The 15,911-nt window shown below is 44.7% G+C and overlaps 1 protein-coding gene across 1 annotated transcript in view; it reads left to right on the forward strand.

Annotated features, from left to right (window-relative positions):
* Positions 1-15,911, forward strand: part of EFCAB5 (EF-hand calcium binding domain 5) — a 69,359-nt gene that overhangs the window by 18,982 nt on the left and 34,466 nt on the right. The window contains exons 6-7 of the mRNA XM_056865010.1: positions 3,333-3,432; positions 4,489-5,259. Of these exons, the coding sequence (XP_056720988.1) occupies positions 3,333-3,432; positions 4,489-5,259 (871 nt within the window). The remainder of the gene's footprint in view (positions 1-3,332; positions 3,433-4,488; positions 5,260-15,911) is intronic.

The raw sequence follows: 15,911 nt of genomic DNA on the forward strand, positions 1-15,911 counted from the left end.
TGGAGGTGGTTTGCCCTTGCCTGCCTCTGCGTGGGCTGAGAGAGTCCTGAGAGAACTGTGACTGGCCCAAGGTCACCCAGCAGGCTTCATGTGGAGGAGTGGGGAATCAAGCCCGGTTCTCCAGATTAGAGTCCACAGCTCTTAACCATGATACCATGCTGGCTCTTAGATGCTACACGTGTGTGTTAAGTGCTGTCAAGTTGCTTCCGACTCATGGCGACCCTATGAATCAACATCCTCCAAAATGTCCTATCTTTGACAGCTTTGCTCAGGTCTTGCAAATTGAGGGCTGTGGCTTCCTTTATAGAGTCAACCCATCTCTTGTTAGGTCTTCCTCTTTTCCTGCTGCCCTCAACTTTTCCTAGCATGACTGTCTTTTCTAGTGACTCTTGCCTTCTCATAATGTGACCAAAATACGATAGCCTCAGTTTAGTCATTTTAGCTTCTAGGGTCAGTTCAGGATTGATTTGATCTATAACCCACTGATTAGTTTTTTTCGGCAGTCCACGGTATACGTTAACACTCTCCTCCAACACCACAGTAAGAAATAGTCTACTTTCTTCCTGTTGCTACATACATACTACATACACACTACATACAGTCTGTCAATTGTTGGGCCTGATGCTAGCCATCCCTGCTGCATTCTGTGCCTGAAAAAGGCTCTGAAGATGCCCACAGTCCTAGGCTAAATTATGTCCCACTCTCACAGTGCAACCCCCAGAAACTCCATTTCAAACCTTGGAGTAAACAATGATCCCCTTGATTCACTGACTCAGCTGCCAGATGGGTAGAGTTGAGCAGGATCAGGAGCAGCAGTGAAAGCCTAGAGAGGGGAAAGGTGCAGGAGATAAAGGGAGAGATGGCCAGACTTGTAAACCAGAATTTTTGCAGAGGTTGAGGAGAAGAAGGGCTATGTTTTTGCCGGGCTTGCTACGAGGCGCCGGAGAGAGGAGGCACAGGCAGAGCCAAGGCTTTGTGCCTGTGCTAGAGGACGAAGTTGCCAACTGCCCTTGATGAACCAGTTTTGTTAGTGAGGGTGTCCTTTCCCCATCACTTTCCCCGGGTGATGGGGAAAGGACCTACATACTGTAAGGATTATTCACCAGCCCTCAACTGAGGTGAGACACGCGTTTGGTCTGCTGGTCTGCAGGGTAAGCATATATGGTTTAATAAATTTTTGAGTTAATACTATGTTTTGAAATTAGTCTTATGATATAAGCATCAATGACTATGAGACGTTCATTTATTTGTATATTTTTCCAGAGGTCTTTGACCCTATAAAATTATATTATAACAACTGATGAAGCTTATGAGCGAAACGAACACGTATCCGGAAGTGTCGTTTTGACTGTTTGACTGTTGTGACACTCTTCTGATTTTGTGAAACCGTCGGATTTGGACGTCTAGTATTATTTCGCCACAGTGATTATTTTCATTATGCTGAAAATCAGCCTTAGAAGATGTTACCTTATGAACTGATCAGCACATGAATCTTACCAGGAATTTGGATACAAGAACGAGTGGAACTGGACCTTTTTTCAGTTGTCCAACTGGGTATCTTTGTACTTGTTTCATTTTCTGTTGATCTTCTCCGGTGATGTAACCGGTTTTGTGGCTTCTTATTTCATCCTTATGCATTCATGTATTGAAGTGTGTTAAAATTGATTTTGGAGTAAAGTGATTGTATTTAGGACTTGCTAGTTGTTTGATATTATTACTTATGAGCCAGTGCTGTATTTCACTTTAACTATTGTTTGTTCAGCATATGTAACTATTTCATGAGGACCTAGAGGTTGGCAACCCTACTTCCCGAGGGGCCTGGTGGTCATCCAACCAGCTCTTACCTGCCAGCTTCAACACTTGGTTTTTCTTCCACATATTTCACTGCCTGGCAACTGGCAGCCTTACTGGAAGGCTGGTAGTCACCTGTGGAAGCCGGATCCAGGGGGTTTTATGTGCTCAATGAGCCGCTGTCTGGCCTGCTCATGCAAAGGAGACGGCAGGACTGGAACTACAAAATAACAAGCACTAAGTCACTGTACAGTTGCAAAGCAGCATTCCTCTGGGGCTGCTTTCCTTTCCTTTCGCCATGTGTTTCCCCCCTCCCTGTGTTTTCTGTCCCAGTTTCTTCCTCTTGTTTTCCTTGCCTTTGTCATCTCCTCCGCTTTCTCCCTGGAAGAGGAGGATGCTCGCCTGTGTTTCCTGTCTCTCAGGGCACTGAGACGTGCTGGTGCTTTTCCTGTCCCTCCAAGATGTTTTATATTGCTTCCAGGAGGTGCCCCAAACCCATCTGCGATTAAGGATGCCATTGTTTTTGGGCAAGTGCTTAGCGTCCTAGGATGAATAAAGGTCACTTTAGTGATATGGTTTTTCTTTTAAAAGGTGCATCTTTATATTGCAAATATGTTATGTAAGTGTTTTGTTTCCATAAGATTACCTCCTTTGAAACTCCTTGGCGGTTCCTCAAAGCTCTTGCTCCTTTCACAGCCCCTCTCCAAAATGTCCACCCCATTCCACCCTGAATTTGTCTGATCTCATGGACAACCTGACATGTTCTCCCACCACAAATGTACCGAGCCACACAGCCCCTTCCCATGCAAAAGTTTAAAAAGAAAGAAAGACAGAAGCCAGGATAAAATCCACAGTCTCCACCTCCAAGCTTCCAACCCACTGGTCCAAGAGGGTAGATCCCTATGGCAGAACCCAATGTATTTTGTTGTGGGTTTTTTTTACGGTTTTAAACTCTTCTTAGGTTGTCATTGATTTTATTCTAATTTGGTGAACTGGGTTGGCTTCCCTACTCCTACGCATGACGCCTGCTGGGTGACCATGGGCTAGTCACAGTTCTCTCCGAACTCTCTCAGCCCCACCTACCTCACAGGGTGACTGTAAATTAAAGATTGATTGATTGATTGATTGAATAGAGAATTATATACATTCAGAACATGGAATTTATAAATGCAAGTACTACATGCTTGGTTGATTGTGGCTGCTATATTTAAGATATGGATTCATAACCAAAATAGTGAGGCTGTTATCAATCAATAACTTTAATATGGTCCAAGACCAGCAGATAAAAAAATATATACATAGTAACAGGAACCTCACAGGGTGTCGCTTGTGGGAAAGGGAAGGCGATTGTAAGCCGGTTTGAGACTCCTTAAAAGTAGAGAAAATCGGGGTATAAAAACCAGCTCTTCTTTTTCTTCTTCTATTTCACTATATTGTAAACCACTTGGGGACTTTCAGTTGAAAGGCCGTATATAAATTAACTACCCAACTAACCTGAATCACATGGGGTTTAACAGCACACCTGTGTTCCTTTTTCTTAGGTGGGGATCTTGGACAGAAAACGGGTTTTAACTTTACTGGAGAACTTCTACAGCAACTGCTCAGAGCCTGCTAAGAAGAGGCTCCGCAATCCAACTCGTTGTAAGTACACAGTCAGGGCTCAGGACCAGTCTCAGGCTCTGGTGGTGCTGTGAGACCTTGGCCGAAAGGGCCAGGATAACAAGAGGGGCCAGATCCTTGGCAAAGGATGACAGGAGCTACTGGGCGGTTGGTTGCTGCGAGAAGCCCAGCGTGCCTGGAAGGCGCCTGTCAAAGTGGGCAGTGAAATCAGTCGTGTTTGGTCTGGAAGAGTTGCTAAAAAAATAAATTCTGCAGGTGGGAGCCACTTTGGACACCAAAGTATAGTTGTTGTTTTAGCGCTCGCACTTTCTGCCTGTGCGCCTGCTCCTGCACTGCTGTTGTGCCTAGGGTTGCCAACCTCCAGCTACTAGCTGGAGATCTTCTGCTATTATAACTGATCTCCAGCCGATAGAGATCAGTTCAACATGAGAAAACGGCCGCTTTGGCGATTGAACTCTATGGCATTGAAGCCCCTCCCTTCCCAAACCCCTCCCTCCTCAGGTTGCACCCAGGGCCCAGAAACCTCCCACTGGTGGCAAAGAGGGACCTGGCAACCCTAGTCATGCCTAATCAGCCAGAACATTTGCAAAGGAACTAGTCCTGCATCGTACTCTGGTGTTGTTCCCGTTCAGTTCAGTGAAGCTTCCTGCCAGATGGTGTCCCAGGGTCAAATTGTTTGCCTCCCCCACCATGCCTTCATTGGCACCTTCACTCAACACTAGGATTGCCAACCTCCAGGTACTAGCTGGAGATCTCCCACTATTACAACAGATCTCCAGCCGATAGAGATCAGTTCACCCAGAGAAAGTGGCCGCTTTGGCAATTGGACTCTATGGCTAGGAAGCCCCTCCCCAAACCCTGCCCTCCTCAGGCTCCACCCCCAAAATCTCCAGGTATTTCCCAACCCGGAGATGGCAACCCCACTCAACACCTCTCTTGGAAGGGCTATGGAACCACATCTCCCTCTCCCAAGGAAGACAGACAACGTGCACTCTTCATCTTTTGTTTTTTGGTTAGCAGTTCATTTTCTATCGTAGCTTCAAGGCTTATGAACAGCCTTCCCTTTTCTCCAACTAGGGCCAGTTATTGAACTAGACGATATAGATCTCCTCGAGTTTTGGGGACAGCTGGAAGATGAGACGTCCCTTTCGCAACAAAGTAGCCTCCTGTACAAAACCGCTCATCTTGGACTCTCTGCGGAAGCCATAGTCCTAAATCAGGTGTTAAAAGATATACTGTCTGAAGATGCTCTGGCCGTACCTGATGCAGGAGACACAGAGGTGCCCCTAGCTGTTAGCCCGGAAGCAGATGTCCTGGAGCAACAGGTCAGTTCGGCAGGAGAGACGATCACAGCGATTCAGACCACAGTTTCAGGAGAAGAGGCTGCAGAAGGCCAGAAGGAAGAAGATCCGACCCCTTTTGCTGGGCCGTCGCCTGCCATTGAGGATTCTTTCATTGAAGCCATGAAGGTGGGCTTGGATGCATGGGAGGGTGATGGGAATGTGAAGCCAGAAGGTCCTGCTGCTACATCAGAAGAGGAAGCCGCAGTGAAAGGTCCTGCTGCTACATCAGCAGAGGAAGCCGCAGTGATAGCCACAGTGCTGGAACAGGCGTCGAAGGAAAACGATCTGGGCCCTGACAAACAGAGGAGCTTGGAGAGACCTGATATTGCTGCAAAGACGAGCACAGCTGAGCCAGTATCAAGCCTAGGGGAGGAGACCCCAGTGCCTGATCAGGACACCGGTGCAGAAGCGGGTCATGAGCACCTGGAGGAGAGCACAGAGGATCAGCCAGCTGTGGACACCGGCGAGCCACCAGCAACGGCAGCCATGGAAGGCCAAGTCTCAGGTAAGGCTGATGTAGAAGAAGAGTTGGTTTTTATAATGCCGACTTTCTCTACCGCTTCAGTGTCAGGAGCAGGCCATGAGGTTGGTATGTGGTAGTGCTGGTGTGCTGCTTCCAGGTGCTGTTGTGCTATTCTGTCCAAGGCCAGTCTATGCCCCGTGTTTAGTTTTCATAGATTCCCATAGTGTGGAAATCGCCAAGTGCTCCTTCCTGCCTGTTGGAGGGGGCGGGGGTTGCCTGGGTAACCGATTATCTCCTTTTGCTCTCCCATATATGTGCCTTGCCTTGCCTTTGACCCTTACTAGTATCCTTTTGAATATGGCTTCTGAAACCTGTCGATTCTTCCCAATAAAACTGCTTTCATGGATTTGCTGTCTGCTGAAGTCTGTTTAAGTCTGTTTATGGGTTTGCCGCAGGACTAGAGCTAACATTAAGGAAGAATCAAACCAGCTTACAATCGCTTCCCCTCCCCACAACAGACACCCTGTGAGGTAGGTGGGGCTGAGAGACCTGTGACTAGCCCAAGGTCACCCAGGTGGCTTCATGTGTAGGAGTGGGGAAACAAATCCAGATTAGCATCCACCACTCATGTGGAGGAGTGAGGAATCAATCCCAGTTCTCCAGATTAGAATCCACCACTCCAAACCACCGCTCTTAACCACTACACCACGCTGGACAGAGAAGAATGACCCTGTCTTCTGCTGTGCCTTTCCTACAACTTGGGACTAATTTTTCTAAGCTAGTGGCAGCAATCTCCTATGGCAGTGAGTTCCATAAACTAAGTATGTCTCTCCTTTGGGGAGTCCTGGTCCTAGGTATTATGAGGGACAGAAGAGGAGTTGGTTTTTATATGCCGACTTTCTCTACCACTTAAGGGAGACTCAAACCGGCTTACAATCACCTTCCCTTCCCCTCCCCACAACACACACCCTGTGAGGTAGGTGGGGCTGAGAGAGTGTGACTAGCCCAAGGTCGCCAAGCTGGCTTTGTGTGTAGGAGTGGGGAAACAAGTCCAGTTCACCAGATTAGCCTCCGCCGCTCATGCGGAGGAGTGGGAAATCTTACTTTACTTTATTGTGGTACATAACCAGATGTCAAGTGAGACCATTATAGCCCCACACACAAAATACACAACCGTCAATACAAAACAATACTTTGCACTGTATACCTAAAAAAAAAACCCCTATAAGACAGAATGCATAAACACAGACCCAGAAAACCTAGAATCCATTAATCTTCTTCCTTCTTGAGTTCTTTGCGGATCCTAACAGCTGCAGCCAGAAATCTGGCGCATGCAAGAGCAACCTGAGGATTAGAATCCAGTATAAGCAGGTTACCTAACTCCCAGAGAGACCTGAAAGTCTCCGTAGCAGGGGTTGTAAATACTTATCACGAATTTCTTTATAGAACCCACACCCCAACAGGATATGTTCGATTGTTTCCAATTTGCCGGTACCACACAAACAGATGCGCTCTGCCATTTTTTTTTGTAACAGCCCTCCAGAACCACCAAAGGGAAGGAATCATATTGGGCCATAGAAAACGCTCTTCTATATGCCAGAGCTGTCAAATTCGATAAATAGGGAACTGGCAAAGCCACATATCTCTTCTGGGGGGGAGCTAGAAAATATGGAACCATTGCAATATCATTCTGTCTCTCAATATCAAACATTCTCTGCTTGACTATGGCTTTTGCTTGGTCCAAGGCCATTATCTGGAGAGACTCAGGTGAGAAACCCAGCCTGAACACCTTCTGATGAATGGCTCTGAGCCAAGTGGAACAATGGTCATCTTTAAGTATTAACGAAGTAATATCAGAGGTGCAATGACTAAGCTTAAGCCATGCATTAATTGAAGCAAGACTTACCCTTGCCTCAATTCTTAATAACCCCGTTTCTAGGCGTAGGGTAGCATTAGAGACACTTCTCGGGAATTTGAAAATAGCTCTTAGAAACTTAGATTGAACCATTTCTAGAGGAACAAAACTAGATGGAGGTGGGCCCAATAAAGTCCCATATAAAAGTTGTGGTACAGTCTTAGCAAGAAGTAATTTTAGGGCCACTGGTACATATTTCCCTCCTTTTGTGTGGAAGAATCTAACAATGGCTTGGGCTGATTTCCTACCCGAATTAGCTGGGGAATCAAACCCGGTTCTCCACATCAGACTCCACCGCTCCAAACTACCGTTCTTAACCACTACACTACGCTGTAGCCAAGTGAACAACTCTCACTTCAGCCAGCACTACATGAAGAGACTAAGTTACAGCCTGGAGAATGAAAGACCATAAGTCTTCGCACGCTTGGTTTCCAGCAGTATCTGTGATACCGCAAGGTATCCCAGGGGGTGCAGTACTGGCATGGCACACGGCTGATTCTCTGGTGCTCCTCAGCCTCCTGGCCCCTGGTGTACCAGGTGACTACTTGGGTTGTTTCTGGACAGCCCATAATATCAATACTGGAGTCAGTTTAAGAGGCATATTCAGTTGTGCGACACTGAACTCCCCGGACTGGTTTCCGTTTGAATTTGTGACCTCTGCAAGGGGTGGGGTGAAAAATCCAAGAGCCGCACAGGTTCACTGAGCTGGGAGGAACCAGAAGTGCATCAATTCAGAGCCTCTGGTTCCAGAAGGCAGATGAAGCCAGGCAGGCTGCTTTCACCATGTGCCATGAATAATACCTGTAAGCATCACCTAACCCGGGCCAGATTCTAAATTAGGATTTAGTAGTAGGATATAGGTTATAGTCACCTTGTATAGGAATTGTTGTTGATTTCACATCTAGTAAATTCTTTATTGCAAATATAATTAAGGGACTTCGGTGCCATAGAGTCCAATGGCCAAAGCAGCCATGTTCTCCAGGGGAACTGATTTCTGTCGGCTGGAGATCAGTTGTAATAGCAGGACATCTCCAGCTAGTACCTGAAGGTTGGCAAGCCTAGCCAGTGGCCTCCCTGCCTGGGTCCTTGCTTCTCCTGCCCTGCCTTCTCCTGAGGTTTTAACAGGCTGCGCTGCCTGCCCGCACAGGCCCCAGAAGGCCCCAGCTGCTGCTAGTCTCCTTCCCTGGCCTGTTCCCGGGTGTGGCCGACTGCCTCAGACTGCCAGGCCCAGATGCCACTGTTGGGGCCTTTCCAGTCACGGCCTCACCCGTCCTCCCTTCCCTGCAGCCTCTGGCTGGGCTGCCTGCCTCAGCCAGGCTGAGGCAAGGCCGCCCCCTCCCAGCATCGCTTCTGGAGCCACCCCACCATCACCCCGACACACCTTTTGCTGCAGGTGTGAACATTCTTTGGCTCTGATTTCTTAATAGGGTTGCCAACCGCCAGGTGGTAAACCACAAGAAAAGAAGGCTCAGTGCTGTAAGGATAATTGGAGCAACCCAAAACAGCACTATAACACTATAAAGCAAATAAGTGAATTTTATAAAGTGCAAAGTGAATAAATATATACAGCATATACAAAGGGAGTACAAACAGATACAAAATTTACAATAACAATCCAATAAGTATGACTTATCAAGAGGATGCCAAGGATCCTGATTCAACAGGTAAGTTCAAGTAATCAACCAATTAAGGTATCATTTGATATTAGAATTTTTTGAATCATTCAAATTCTTTTTAGGTTGCAGTTATTGGAACAAAGCCACAGGAAAAAGATGTCAGACGTGTTGTCTAGATCGGGACCACGTTTCGCATATGGCTTCTTCGGTGACCTGTATCTGTGTATCAAAAATGCATGTATTCAACTAATAAATCAACATTTATAATAGACATTAAAACATTATTTAATCAATAATAAAAAGACTATGCAAGCATAAATATTCTTACCAATAATAGATATAAGTATAAGTGCCTTAGTAGGTGTTGTCTCATAGGGACCGCAAAGATTTGTATCCAGGTCTCCAAAAGGACAGAATAGTCAAGGAAAGATAAGGATGGTATTTAAAAGTAAAAAGGATTTGGCTCTTAAATGATCGCAGCTGTAGCAGACAGGCTCAGAAAAAACTCAGAAAAAAGGGTTCTTAAAGTGATGCTATCCTAAAAAACAGGAATAATCTAATTCATTGTTTAGACCATTGGGAGACAATGTTCCCATAAGGAAAATAAGTTTAGTCTCCATTTGGTGCAGTGTTTTTTGGATATTTTGCGAGTCATAGGGTCGACCACGGAATTGCCATAAAACACAAAAGGAGAAATCCCTATCTCCATGTCCTTTTTCCAAAAAATGGGCAGTGAGCGGGGCTTCTAAATTTCTGGAGCGAATTCTAGAAGAATGTTCAGAGATCCTGATCCTCACGGGACGTATGGTGCTGCCAATGTATTTTAAACCACATTTACATTCCACGCAATAAACAACATTTTTTGAAGCACAATTAAAGAAATATTTTAGAAAAAAACGGAAAACAGTGGTAGTAGATGTGAGCTCTTTAACTGTAAGGCATAAATTACACACTGAGCACGTACCACAACGATGATGTCCTATTGCTGGCGGCAAAAGTAAAGAAGTGGAAAAAGAAGGCTGGGGAGAAATGTCAGTGTGGACCAGGAAGTCACGCATGGATCGTGGGCGGCGTAATCCGCATAGAGGTGGATTTTTACAGCCAGGTAAGGTTTCTACTAGGTGCCAATGTCTTTTGATTATGTTATTGATCAGATGAGCCTTGGAGCTATGTTGTAAGGACCAAGTAATGTTAGTAGAAGATGTAGGTGGTTTTGATCTTAAAAGTTCTTGTCTGTCTTTCAGATCTGCTCTGGTTTTGGCTGACTGTAAGACGTGGGGTGGATATCCTTTGGCTGACAATGCATTGTTTAAAGAAGCAGCTGTATAGTGATAGTCTGTTGAAAGAGTTGAATTCCGCTTTATTCTCCTTCCAATAATGACCGTGATTTTGATTCATATAGCTCCTCTAGTGCAGGTTCATCCTTTTCTAATACTTCTTACAACAGAAAACCTTATTTTTTGCGAACTGGAGGACGACCAAAGAACTACAGACCCCCAGGCTCCCGCCCACGAGGCGGGAGGAATCAAAACGAGAGAACTTAGTCCTTAACTTATCTGACAGACCTCTTTCTAAAGCTGAATTAGAAGTATTGAATTTGGGGCTTGGCTTTGCACCTACTCCAAAGTATTCATCTTTTTACACCCGAGTAGACCTGTTTAAATTATTCCGACAATTAAAACTAAAGGATTTTTTTCAGGGTTCATCAGTTGCGAGGCAACCTTTTAAATGTCCTTCCACATTTATTCCTGCTAACCCCAATCATCTCATTCAGACCTTTCAACATTTAGTCCTTCGGGATGTGTCTTTGATGGAAAAGAGACACATTCCCACTTCAATAAATTTCACTCCGGCCCAAGAAATGATTGTTGATCAATTAAATAAAGATAAATCCATTGTCATAAAGGAGGCAGATAAGGGCGGATCTATTGTTATTTTAAATTACTGTGATTATGACAATGAAAATTTGCGACAGCTTTCCAATTCTGCTTTCTATCGTCCCATTTCTACTAACCCTGTTAAAGCTATAGAATTAATTATTAGAACAACTGTCTATGAAGGTCTTGCAGCTGGCTATATCACATCACAAACTGCTGAATTCCTACAGAATAAATTTCCTAGAACACCTGTATTTTACACTTTACCCAAAGTGCATAAAACTACTCGCCCTCCCCCTGGCCGTCCTATTATTTCCGGCTCAGGATCACTTCTAGAACCTATTGCCCAGTTCTTAGATTATTATTTAAAACCTTATGCTTCTTCTACTTCTTCGTTTCTTCTAGATTCTCGAGATTTTATTTTTCAATTGGAAAACAAATCTATTCCGATAGTATTTTTGCTACCTTAGATGTCATATCTTTGTATACGAATATACCCCTCAATGAAGCGCGCAATATTATCCAAGATCTTTTAGACTCTAGAAATGATCCCTCACCGCCTACCCAATTTTTGCTGCAACTTTTGGGTATATTATTTGAGCATAATTACTTTAGGTATAAAGATCAATTTTACTTACAAGTTAATGGAGTCAGTATGGGCGCAGCTTGCGCTCCTTCAATAGCCAATATTTTTATGATTTACTTCGAAAAAAAGTTCATATTCCAAAACAATCCCTTTTCAGATGACATTCTTATCTATAAACGTTTTGTTGATGATTTGTTCTTTAATTTCAAGTCAGTGGCTGCCTACAAACAGTTTTTAGAATGGGTTAATACTCTTCATACTCACCTTACTTTTACTGGTACGTTCAGTAAGACTTCCATTCCATTTTTGGATTTGGAAGTGTTTGTTACTGCTGGGTCTACTCTGGCAGTAAAACCCTATACCAAACCCTTAACTAAACATGCAGGACTTGATTTTTCTTCTTTTCATCCACCACACTTAATTAACAACCTTCCTTACAGTCATTTTTTAAGAATAAAGCGGAATTCAACTCTTTCAACAGACTATCACTATACAGCTGCTTCTTTAAACAATGCATTGTCAGCCAAAGGATATCCACCCCACGTCTTACAGTCAGCCAAAACCAGAGCAGATCTGAAAGACAGACAGGAACTTTTAAGATCAAAACCACCTACATCTTCTACTAACATTACTTGGTCCTTACAACATAGCTCCAAGGCTCATCTGATCAATAACATAATCAAAAGACATTGGCACCTAGTAGAAACCTTACCTGGCTGTAAAAATCCACCTCTATGCGGATTACGCCGCCCACGATCCATGCGTGACTTCCTGGTCCACACTGACATTTCTCCCCAGCCTTCTTTTTCCACTTCTTTACTTTTGCCGCCAGCAATAGGACATCATCGTTGTGGTACGTGCTCAGTGTGTAATTTATGCCTTACAGTTAAAGAGCTCACATCTACTACCACTGTTTTCCGTTTTTTTCTAAAATATTTCTTTAATTGTGCTTCAAAAAATGTTGTTTATTGCGTGGAATGTAAATGTGGTTTAAAATATATTGGCAGCACCATACGTCCCGTGAGGATCAGGATCTCTGAACATTCTTCTAGAATTCGCTCCAGAAATTTAGAAGCCCCGCTCACTGCCCATTTTTTGGAAAAAGGACATGGAGATAGGGATTTCTCCTTTTGTGTTTTATGGCAATTCCGTGGTCGACCCTATGACTCGCAAAATATCCAAAAAACACTGCACCAAATGGAGACTAAACTTATTTTCCTTATGGGAACATTGTCTCCCAATGGTCTAAACAATGAATTAGATTATTCCTGTTTTTTAGGATAGCATCACTTTAAGAACCCTTTTTTCTGAGTTTTTTCTGAGCCTGTCTGCTACAGCTGTGATCATTTAAGAGCCAAATCCTTTTTACTTTTAAATACCATCCTTATCTTTCCTTGACTATTCTGTCCTTTTGGAGACCTGGATACAAATCTTTGCGGTCCCTATGAGACAACACCTACTAAGGCACTTATACTTATATCTATTATTGGTAAGAATATTTATGCTTGCATAGTCTTTTTATTATTGATTAAATAATGTTTTAATGTCTATTATAAATGTTGATTTATTAGTTGAATACATGCATTTTTGATACACAGATACAGGTCACCGAAGAAGCCATATGCGAAACGTGGTCCCGATCTAGACAACACGTCTGACATCTTTTTCCTGTGGCTTTGTTCCAATAACTGCAACCTAAAAAGAATTTGAATGATTCAAAAAATTCTAATATCAAATGATACCTTAATTGGTTGATTACTTGAACTTACCTGTTGAATCAGGATCCTTGGCATCCTCTTGATAAGTCATACTTATTGGATTGTTATTGTAAATTTTGTATCTGTTTGTACTCCCTTTGTATATGCTGTATATATTTATTCACTTTGCACTTTATAAAATTCACTTATTTGCTTTATAGTGTTATAGTGCTGTTTTGGGTTGCTCCAACCGCCAGGTGGTAGCTGGAGATTTCCCGCTATTACAACTGATTTCCAGGCGACAGAGAATGGCCACTTTGGAAGGTGGTCGCTGTGGCATTATACCCCATTGAAGTCTCTGCCCTCTCCAAACCCTTGCCTTTAGGCTCCACTAGGGTTGCCAGGGTCCCTCTTTACCACCAGCGGGAGGTTTTGGGGGCAGAGCATGAAGAGGGTGGGGTTTGGGGAGGGGAGAGACTTCAATGCCATAGAGTCATATTGCCAAAGCTGCTATTTTCTCCAGGTGAACTGATCTCTGTTAGCTGGAGATCAGTTGTAATAGCAGGAGATCTCCAGCTACTACCTGGAGGTTGGCAACCCTAGGCTCCACCCCCAAAATCTCCAAGTATTTCCCAACCCAGAGCTGGCAACCCTATTTCTTAGTAATTCACCTATTAGTTCTATTTAACTTCATTAACCTACCTGTGGATTTCAGGCCTCCGTGCCTAACCACTTTCAAACACTTTGGCTGCATCTGCACAGAGATTTTTCCAAACTGCGGCAGCTATTTTTTTTGAGCATCCACACATCATCTTCCTCTAATTGACCATTTTCCAGGTTTTCCCCTACCTCAAAACGGTCTCAAGCCTGGTTTGGTAGTCTTTCTGGAAAGAATGCCGTCTAAGCATGTGAACAAGCCACCTGGGTGGGGAGATGTGCATTTTAGGTCCACCCACATTGGAGCCATTTCCCTTGCCTCTGCGCCTACAGTTGCTACCCCCCACCATGCCCCCGGAGTTGGGAATTGCTTTAGCGCTATAGTATGAGAGCCAGCGTGGTGTAGTGGTTAAGGTGTAGGGCCAGGACCTGGGAAACCCATGTTCAAATCCCCACTCACGCCATGGAAGCTGACTGGGTGACCTTGGGCCAGTCACACACTCTTAGCCCTGACCCTAGCTAGGATTTGGATGGGAGACCTCCAAGGAATACCAGGGGCGTGGTGTGGAGGCAGGCAATGGCAAACCACCTTTGAATGTCTCTTGCCTTGAAAACCCCTTGAGGGGTCGCCATAAGTCAGCTGTGACTTGATGGCAAAAAAAAAAGTATGTCATAACAAGGTATTGCCACAACCTACTAGACCAACAAGAGTTTCAGGGAGTAAGCTTTCAAGAGTCAAAGCTCCCTTTGTCAGACACAGTGACAAAGGGAAGCTTTGACTCTCGGAAGCTTACATCCAGAAATTCTTGTGGGTCTCTAAGGTGCTACTGGACTCAAAACTAACTGTTCTACTGCAGACCAAGACGACTACCCTCTGAAACCACAATCTACTAGTTCCTCTGAATTCCCAGCCTAAAAAAAAAAATGGCAGCCAACTCCAAGCATTTGTGAGGTGGCAAATTTAAGGATAGGCTGAACGTTGCAGAGATGGAGGTTAGTAAAAACAAATCCCCTTAATCTTCCTACATTGTGTGGCTGTGATCACCCTTTAGAACCAGTTGAAGAACTCTGTTCTGGCTGTTCCCAAATTTGGCTCGTATGTGTTTCACTAACTATGTAGTTTTGTCGATATGCTAAACTAGGAAGGAGAGGGGCCCTGGCTCAGTGGTAGAGCCTCTGCTTGGCACGCAGAAGGTCCCGGGTTCAATCCCTGGCACCTCCAGTTAAAGGGACTAGGCATGTGGGTGATGTGAAAGACCTCTGCCTGAGAGCCTGGAGAGCCGCTGCCGGTCTGAGTAGACAGTACTGACTTGGATGGACCAAGGGTCTGATTCAGTATAAGGCAGCTTCACGGGTTCGTGTGTTAGCAATCCTAAAGAGAGTCTAAGACCGTTTATTTCAATGGGTTTAGACTGGAGTAACTCTGCATAGGATTGTGCTGAAAAAGTGACTACACTGCAGTGGCTAGGAAGATGGCTTAAATGGCATGAATGGACACTATCTGAGCCACACTAACAGAAGATTCCTTCAAACGGTGAAGGCAGGGGTCCCCAACCTTTTTGAGCCTGCGGGCACATTTGGAATTCTGACATAGTGTGATAGATGCAGCAACAAAATGGGTGCCGCAGGAGGTGGAGCTAGCCAGAAAAGTATTGCCAGCGGGTTTGATTCTTCCTTAAGTGGTAAAGAAAGTCGGCATATAAAAAACAACTCTTCTTCTTCCTCCTCCTCTTCTTCTTACATCAGTAACACAGTGTAGATCCTTATGCTGTGGGGGCAGCTGCAGCCAAAGCAACATTTTAAAAATCCGACACAGCCATTCAAATCTCCAATCGTCAATCAGAATTGGGTTGCCAGGTCCCTCTTCACCACCGGGAGATTTTCGGGGCAGAGCCTGAGGAAGGTGGGGTTTGGGGAGGGGAGGGACTTCAACGCCGTAGAGTTAAATTGCCAAAGCGGCCATTTTTCTTCAGGTGATCTGATCTCTATCGGCTGGAGATTAGTTGTATTAGCAGGAGATCTCCTGCTACTACCTGGCAGTTGGCAACCCTAATCAGAAGCCTTGGTGTGCAAAAGCACTACGTGGCCCCACCCATTTCCTAAAAACACTTGGCGGGTGCGCACACGCCCCATGTTAAGGTATTCAAATTGGATGCACTCTGTGCAGGATATTTCCCCAAACAGCAGCTATGAAGGGTCCCATAGCTTTAGATCTCAGTGCTGTGAACTCCAGATACCTGCCATGTCCTTTCCCAAGCACTCTGCTAAGGTGCCCATTTGCTCCTGAATATCACAGCAAAAGGGGAAATCTGGATTCATGACCTAAGACAAGAGGATTTAATCATT

The sequence above is a fragment of the Euleptes europaea genome, chromosome 19 (assembly GCF_029931775.1).
Source record: "Euleptes europaea isolate rEulEur1 chromosome 19, rEulEur1.hap1, whole genome shotgun sequence".
Taxonomy (NCBI): domain Eukaryota; kingdom Metazoa; phylum Chordata; class Lepidosauria; order Squamata; family Sphaerodactylidae; genus Euleptes; species Euleptes europaea.